Raw genomic sequence first — 8,997 nt, forward strand, 5'->3', positions numbered from 1 at the left:
CCTAGTTTGTGGCAGCCACCAAAAAAAAGAAGTTTCCGAGTGTAATAAATGCTTTTGAAGCATGTACCGCACAATTAAATAGGAAATAATACTTTCAAACCAAATTTTGTTGCATGGTATAATTATGGCTATTTCTCCTCCTCTTGTATTTCTCTCCACAAAGGAGACTCAAAGTGACTTACATTAAAAGTTGCTCTGAGTTTTCTGGGCTGTATGGCCATGTCCCAGAAGCATTCTCTCCTGACGTTTTGTCTACATCTATGGCAGGCATCTTCAGAGGTTGTGAGGAAACTAGGCAATTGAGGTTTATATATCTGGGAGGTCCAGGGTGGGAGAAAAAACTCTTGCCAGGCTTTGAAACTGAAAGGCTATTCAATTCTAATCAAGGTGATCAATTGCAACATTCGCACTTGCCTCAAACAGACAAGAGTTCTTTCTCCCACCCTGGACATTCCACAGATATATAAACTCCACTTGCCTAGTTTCCAACAGACCTCACAACCGCTGAGGATGCCTGCCATAGATGTGGGCAAAACGTCAGGAGAGAATGCTTCTGGGACATGGTCACACAGCCCAGAAAACTCACAGCAACCCAGTGATTCTGGCCATGACAGCCTTCGCCATTACATTAAAAGCATTGCAATACAATACCCATGAATGCTGGTTAGTTGAGGGTCTCCTGCAATAAGAATACAGTATTTTTGATTTGTTACCTGCCTCTCCTGACCGCTCAAGGTATGGCACAACATAGTTCAACGCATAGATACAATACAATAGACACTCTGCTAATCGGCACCCATGGGGGTTGGTAGATGCTAGATAAATGTAGCTTCTGGTTGCTTGAGAGTTACTATTAAAAATAGTAGCAGACATGGTACTTAGTGCTTTTCCTGCACGATGGGGTTGGACTAGACTGTCCATGTGGTCTTTTCCAATTCTATACTTCTATTTTTTATCTATTTCTTCTGAGAGGATGCTGCAAGTACATTTTCTACAATGGATAGAAATATGTCTTACTGTAATCCTATTGGACTGTGTCTCCCATAGTCCTTCGCTATTGGGGCTGTTAGGAACTTTTGGCACTCCACTATATAGCCTCTCTCTTTAAAGGGATTTCCCATTTTTAAATTAGAACAGTAAAATCAGTACAGTCAGCCCCCAGGTTCAGATGTCCTAATTACAAATAACTCATAGTTAAGAATGGGGTTGAGACATCAGGAAATGAGGGAAATCTGCTCCTTGGAACGTAAATTCACTCCTGGAAGAGTTATCATGGTAAAAGCTTTATCATCAATCCTTGTTTCCACAACAAGCCATTTTTTTCAAAATCCAGTCATCACAGGAACAGAAAGTGAGGTGAAATGTTCTGAACAGGAACACAGACAGTAAAACTAACACCACAGTAGTGTTAACCCTTCCCTATCCTAGCTAAAGCATGTGCATGCATGCGTTCATCTATCTATCTATCTATATCTGGAGTTCTATTTAAATAATGTACCTGTTCTGACTAACACACAAATTCCACTTAAAAACAAACTTACAGAATCTGTCCTGTTCATAACATGGGCTGCCTATACTTTCAGTCTCTCTTCACACAAAGTAAATGGGCCAAAGATTCCACACTGTCTCACCTCTTAAAATGTCTTTTGCAGGTTTGAGTTTACTCATAAAAGGCAGTCTGGTGGAGCTGGCCAGTATGGAAAGGTCATTGGATTTGTAGAGCCTCTGGAGCCAGAGAACTACACCAAGCTGGAGTTTGAGGACAGAACTGTTGGAACAAATATCCCAAAGCAGTTTGTGCCAGCTATTGAAAAGGTGATATCCTCCCCACCCCAAATCATGTTTCATACCTTAGGAAACTGAGCACTGTACCTTATGATAATACAAGTAGAACAAGATATCAAACTGGAAATTGACATTGTCTGAAGCAACATGTCAGTTGGGAAGCCATGTGAAATTTATATAAAAAGAGTAATGGTAAATAAAAACAAAACTGCAAAAAAAATGCATATTACAAAAGTATGTGGAAATACATAACATTAAAAAAAACTCATAACTCTTAATGTATAGTAGATTGCAGGATTATGTGTTCGTTCTTAGTGTTGAGTCCAGATTTCCAAATGATAGTTTGGAAGTTTGTCGAAAGTAAACCTGTGCCAGATTGTGCACACAGCGAACAACTCTATGGCTGAGGCATCATATCAGGTCAAACTAATTACATCTGCTACAGTCGAGGCAATTTATTACAAACCTGAGCTGTAGTAAACTATATTTGGGTTTGCATGCCCATTCAGTTGCACAATTAACATTTCATTTTTATTGGACACATTTCTTGTTGTATATATGGCATGTAATTTTCCCTGTGCCTGTGTAGCCTTGGCTGACTTTATCTTGTAGCATCTATTCCTAAGCACTAGAGCTTCTGTGTTCATCGGGGCAAACATTGGAAGTGCAATACACTTGTACAGAGAAGACAATGTTTTTTCAATCCCAGTTCTATAAACTACATGTGAGGTGTTATTGAAGATATAACTGGCAGTTTTTATTTACTTCACAGAAGTTGATTAACTTGTAACAAAAAGTCCAAATTAGAGCAATCCAGTATAAACTGGTTCAGATATAACATCGGTTCACTTTTGTAACTGCCTGCAAATAAAAAGCAAACTTCATTTAAGAATGGAAAGGGCTTTTGATTGAAATGAAGATGCTCCAGAGATTTTTCTGGCGTCAGTGAGAGTCCATCATTGCATGACAATATCCTATTTTAGCTTTAGCATGTTGCTCTGAAGTTTCAAAAGTGGAAGAGATCTAGAGCTTGTCATTAGCTATGATATAAAGAGAAGGCTATTTCCTCTGTACATGAACTTTTGTATTTTTTTAAAATCTTCCAAAATAGCCTCATACATTGTAGCACATTTCCCTTATATTCATTGAAATTTTATTTTTGAGGAATTCCAAATTTCTAAATAAGTGCTATCAACTTTTAAAAGCTGTGACTTCTTTTGGAGGGTGTTATATGGTTAGATCCCCCCTCCAACCATTGGATGTCACTTTGCAGTTTGTTGTCAACTATAAATTTGGGACTTTGAAACTGTGGAATTTAAAATGTTGCATTTCAAAATAATGCATCTCACTCTCAAGGAGTTCCTCTCACTGTCAAATTAGTTACAATCATTTTAGTCTCATAATATTTTGACTGCAAATTACTGTTTTGCTTCATACTTGTTATCTGCCCATTTCTAATAGCCACTTGGAACTGAAAATAACTAATGCACAGAACATTCTTTCTAGGGGTTTCGTGATGCCTGTGAGAAAGGCCCCTTGACAGGTCACAAGATTTCAGGAATACGGTTTGTCTTAGAAGATGGGGCTAGTCACATGGTGGACTCTAATGAAATCTCTTTCATTCGTGCTGGTGAAGGAGCGCTGAAGCAAGGTATGACTTCAGAGACAAGAGGCTTTCAAGCTCATCTACAAAGGCCTTCTGTCTTTTCTTCACTTCTTCCTACAGTTATCTAGAATACATATGCAATTCATCACTTTTCAGTCTATTTAATCAATGTAAAAGCTTTAGAAGTATAGTTTGTCATCAGCCTTGATGTTTTACATGTTTGCTGATAGCTCAAGTCAGCATTTTGATAATCACTTAGCTTAGCAATGTTAAGTAGTCTAAGAAATCATGAACTGCTCTGATTTCATTCTGTCTTTTCCAAACCTTTCCAGAAGCAATCTTTGCTGCAGTGAATAGATGCACCTGTATTGTAATAAACATTTTAATATTATTGGGTTATATATATTATGGTATGCCCAAGTAGTTCTGATGTCTCTGTGTGTAGTTACAGGATTCTGATCTTTGTGTGCAACTCCAGTGTTACTTGTGTGATTGCCTCCTTATGCAATGAGAGCTCAGTCTCCCTCCTCTTTCACAGTCCTAACTTCCATCTGCCTCTCAAATCTTTCCTGGAGGGGATGCACAGGCGCATGATGAATTTGGTGCAATAGCAGCTGTTTTTTACACTGGTGGAAGGATCCTTATTGTCTATAGTTCTTCTAATGCTACTGTACATTTTGAATATTGAAATCTGATTATAGGCATTACCCAAATTACAAACAATATAGGTTCTGTAGGTTTGTTCTTAATTTAAATTTGTATGTTTAAATTGGCTTGTTGTGGAAACAAGGACTGGTGAGAAAGCTTTAGTAGAGACACCTTTTTCCCATGATAATCACTCTTTTCAGAAGTGAATTTCCCTTCCGAGGACTAGGTTTCTTTCACTTTCTCTTGTCTCATCCCCGCTCTTAACTATGAACTATTTGTAAGTCAGATGTTTATAATTCGGGGACCGTCTCTACTCCATAATTATCCATGTGGGTGGCTGAGATAATGACACTTTTGCTTTCTAATGGTTCAATATTCACAGACTTTGTTTCAAGCACTAAATTACCTTCGGACTATCTATATAAGATGCATATGAAACATAAATTAGTTTCATGTTTAGGCTTGGGTCCCATTTCCAAGATATCTTATTATATCAATGGAAGTATTACAAAATTGGGGTGGGGGAGGGAATACTTCTGGTCCCAAGCATTTTGTATAATAAATACTCAGCTTATAATTATTTTTAATTGAAAGATAATTGAAAAACCACTGCAGGGAGAGAGGTCTTCTAACATTTTATTTTGTACTCTGAACAATACAGTTATGGAGGATGCAACCGTGTGTATTCTTGAGCCCATTATGTCTGTGGAAATTGTGGCCCCCACTGAATTTCAAGGAGCAGTGATTTCAGGAGTGAATCGACGTCATGGGATCGTCACTGGGCAAGATGGAGCTGAAGGCTATTTCACCCTCTACGCTGATGTATGTGCTGCAGAGCTTATTCAACTTACTCTTTCTTTACCAGAGAATGAAAGGACACCTAACCTATTTTTTCAATGCATTTTAGTCTGTTTTATCAAGAAAGCGAACATTTTATTAAAAAATAGATTTTGGTGATGGAGGAACTGTGTATGCCAAGAAGGGAACATAGAGTTAGCAGTATGTAGATCTGTGGGAGTCCTTTTTATCATGTGTTCTCTTGAGCTTATTCATCATGTCCTGTTCCTCCATGTCATTATGTGGACACATAATATGACTGTGTAGGTTGTCCACATGGTGGGGCTGCAGTGACAGCAGTTACTTTTGAAAGGAATTTGCCCTATGTTACATTTAGTCAGGTCAAAAGGCCAAGTTGGTGATTCACTGAGCACTCCTTTATTCAAAGAAATACATTCCTGTATAGCATTTTGGACATTGGGCAGCTGTACAAAATGAGAGTCTTGAACTGAGTCCTTGTACACTGACCAATATTATGTTGAAGCCTATATAAAAAGCCCAAGCAAAGCCTTGTTAGATTCGCCTTCATTTTCTTTCTGCACAACTGAGGTTAAGGTAGACACTCTGATGTCTTCCAGGTTTACTGACTATAGCAGGTGATCCACCTCAGCTTAGATGTGGGATTGCACACTTCTATACCATAGAATGTCATTGTGAACAAGCTTCATAAAACCAGTTTGAGAATTGGATATGGTTAACCTAGTGGGCTGGATTGAACTGTTAAGATATTTTTCCCCATATATTTTCCTTTTCTCTGAAGGTACATGTCTTTGTAAAGTCCAAGTTCCATAGAAATGGTACAGTGTAGAATAGATGAAGTGGTATTTTTTCTGACTATAATTTAGCTGTTTTGTACAGCAAATAAAAACAGGTAGTGCATAGTTTCAGAAGCTGTGTCTTTAGAAAGAGCCTTTCAGAAAGGCTGCGAGGAGTTATTGGAAGAGCTTTTTTAGAAAACTGATGTGCTATGAGCAACTCTCAACCCTCATCCTGTGCAGATATATCTTGGCATCCATGTTACGTCTTTTCAATCTAAATAAGTTGAGATACTTGGAGTTTATTCAGTAGTATTGCGTATGCCTTCAAGTCATTTGTCCACGTATACTGGCCTCATGCATTTCCTAGGGTTATATTAGGCAAGGAATACTCAGAAGTGGCTTTGCCTGTACATGTGATTAAGTTCAAAGGTGTAGAATGGGCTGCAGATTAGAAAGAAAACTTTTTTTCTAACTTCCTTATTTTCTTTAGGCAACGCATGAGGCTAAATTGAAAATATTCTGTTGCCAACCTTGCTAGAGTCTCCACTAAGCACAATTAGAATTTAACTACCTTTATTCCTTCTTGATACAGAATCTGCAGGAGGCTTGTTCAGAACTCTGTAGAATTGTATAAATGTAGACAATTTCACTTGTTTCCCACATTATGAAGATTGCTTCTCTTTCAAAACAATCAAAAATAATTTGTTACTGTATTAGTGGTAATAATAACCTAAAAGGTTATATTTAGACATAAAGACCTTTTTACTGTAGTTTTTCCAAAAAAGCTAAATAGTTTTTCCCCACTAAAATTGATATAAAATATACTTTCAATTTATTGCCAGGTTCCACTGAACAATATGTTTGGATATGCGACAGAACTGAGGTCATCCACAGAGGTAAGTGCTGAATTCATTAGCTTGTTGATTTTGTATGTCCTGTACAGAAATAAGACATGTTCACTATAATAAGGCTGTTTTTATGTTGATGGTGACACAGCTTCTTGAAATAGTTACCTGAGCTTTCTTAAAGTTGTGCGGCAACAATGCTGCTAGCTCTTATTGGCTGCTATTAGAAAGTAGTAAATCAGTCAGAAAGATCAGGCAGAAGAAAACTGAATATATGCCTAGAAAGAATCCAGAGTAGCTACTCAATGAAAGTCAATTCAGAAGGTTTATGAATGGTCTCTAGAGCCAGAGGAAGTGCAACTGTGTTTCCTCCTGAATCACTTGGAGGACACCAAGCTTCCCATCTTTGATATAGAGAAATGATGGGGTGGGGGGGGGGGGGGGGGTTGGATGGAATTGTAGAAAATTGTAGTTTGAAATTCTTACATTTCTGACTTGAAATAGCCAGCTTTTGAATTGCATGGAAGGGAACAACTACTTACCATGTTATTGTTTTTCTTTTGGAATTGTAAACTCAATGGCATGTACTTTTTGGTTGTAGATACTATTCATGGTTGGCTTTTCTTATGTAGTATGCTACATAAAAACGGTACCCTCTAATAATTACGAATTTGCTTTAGCTGTCCTAACACTGACATTCTGTCTTCAGGGGAAAGGTGAATACACAATGGAATACAGTAGATATCATCCCTGTTTACCCACCGTACAGGAAGAATTAGTTAACCGATACCTAGAAGCTACAGGACAACTTTCCGGGAAGAAGGGCAAAGCCAAGAGCTGAGTCCCTTCTGGATGAGCAGATTGTAAGGACCTGCTTGATTAATGTCTACTGCGATGAAGTTCCATTGATTTAAGAACTTTAGACAATTCAGAACAGCTTGCTGAATTTCATTCTGGATCAATATTTTGACTTAATTATTAAGTCACTAAAAGACTGCTACTTCAACCATTATAAATTGCATTAATTAACCATTGTCTTAATTTAATAAAATATTGGCTTTGTTTTATGTGCTGGATATTCAAATTGTGCTGATCATATGTATTCTTTTACTCCTCTGCCCTTTTTGAAATTCCTGGTTTACTCAGGAATTTTAATTGATTATCCAAATCCCCATGAATGTCCACTGAAGTTTATCTGTCTTGAGTGTCCACTGAAGTTTATTGATGGAGCCTGATTTCTAAATTATTCTGCTTCATGATTCACTAAAAAAAGTTTCACCGCCCCCCCCCCCCCCACCTCACCCATTTTTCTGGCTATGGCCCTGACCGTGACCTTTTATAGCAGCTGAACATTTAACAAGGTGTTGTTTGTGCCCTCAAGTCGATTCCGACTTAAAGATGACCCTAAGGCAAAATTATCATGGCATTTTTCACTATTTGTCTTTGAGGCTGAGAGAATGTGACTTCTTCAAGGTCATCCAGTGGGTTTTCATAGGGATTTGAACCCTGGCCTCCCAAGGTCCTAGTCCATGCTGGCTATACCTGGGGTGCTCTTGGATTTAAAGAATGAGAAAAGGTAACTCTAATTTTATTTTCCTCCTGATGTTTTCCTGCAATTATGTATTGAAGGGTGTGTGTGGGGTGGTTGAACCACATATTCCCCAACCCATCTTCCCAAGTGTGCTTACTCTAAATGCTCTAAGTTTATCCCTGGCATTTGTTTAATCTGTGCTTCTGGGGACAAAAGGGCATGGTGTTTATTAATGAGTCACTAAGGAGTCTCCCTACTGAGGTTTGAACGAGAAGAAAAATACAAAGGCAGTTGCTGGCATGTGTGTGTGAGGGATATAATAAAGGCTAATAGTTCCTGCTTAAACATTGCCCTTGTTATACTTCAGACAAATGGGTACAAAAAGCCAGGTGTCTAATGCTAATTGACATGCCCATGATAATTTTCTTCTCAATAGGACATGTGTATTTGCCACCAATGTAATATCCTCAGTAGTGATATTCTATGTTATTGCACATAAAATATACCCAGATTAATGTTGCTCTGGGTTGTTGTATGTCTTTTGGGCTCTCTTTCCAAATAATAGGGAGAACACTCAGTGCATGGGGCTCACTGAGTTATATTCTTCTATTTTTATAATGAATGCTTATTAATGTATTTGCTCCAGGTCCCATCATCCTTCATCATTGGCAGTGAATGAGGATGATTGTACTTCATACCTGTCCACCCCTGGATTTAAATATGCTCATAACTGCTCTAAAAGACTGGCTCACATTCCATAAGGTTCTATATCTAACCATCACTTTGAATATCAGCTCATATACTCGTGTTAGTCTTGGCAATAATGTTATGGAGACCCGAGTTTGCCAGTGTTGTCTTATTCCAGTCTTGACTTCAATTCCATCCATAATCTGGTTTTGCTTGGGTTCTTCATAGTTTCACTTCTGATCTGCATGAGGTCTGTTTACTAGATGTCTGTTTGCATGTCTTTTTAAATAGCCAGTTCTG

At 38.1% G+C, this 8,997-nt stretch overlaps 1 protein-coding gene across 1 annotated transcript in view; it reads left to right on the forward strand.

The window, feature by feature from the left end:
- gfm1 (G elongation factor mitochondrial 1) overlaps positions 1-7,555 on the forward strand; it is a 34,811-nt gene extending 27,256 nt beyond the window's left edge. Inside the window, exons 14-18 of the mRNA XM_003218171.3 lie at positions 1,653-1,815; positions 3,292-3,436; positions 4,701-4,861; positions 6,477-6,530; positions 7,189-7,555. Coding sequence (XP_003218219.1) covers positions 1,653-1,815; positions 3,292-3,436; positions 4,701-4,861; positions 6,477-6,530; positions 7,189-7,320 — 655 coding nt within the window. The 3' untranslated portion in view covers positions 7,321-7,555. The remainder of the gene's footprint in view (positions 1-1,652; positions 1,816-3,291; positions 3,437-4,700; positions 4,862-6,476; positions 6,531-7,188) is intronic.
- Positions 7,556-8,997: the final 1,442 nt, after the last annotated feature.

The sequence above is a fragment of the Anolis carolinensis genome, chromosome 3, assembly GCF_035594765.1.
Source record: "Anolis carolinensis isolate JA03-04 chromosome 3, rAnoCar3.1.pri, whole genome shotgun sequence".
NCBI lineage: Eukaryota > Metazoa > Chordata > Lepidosauria > Squamata > Dactyloidae > Anolis > Anolis carolinensis.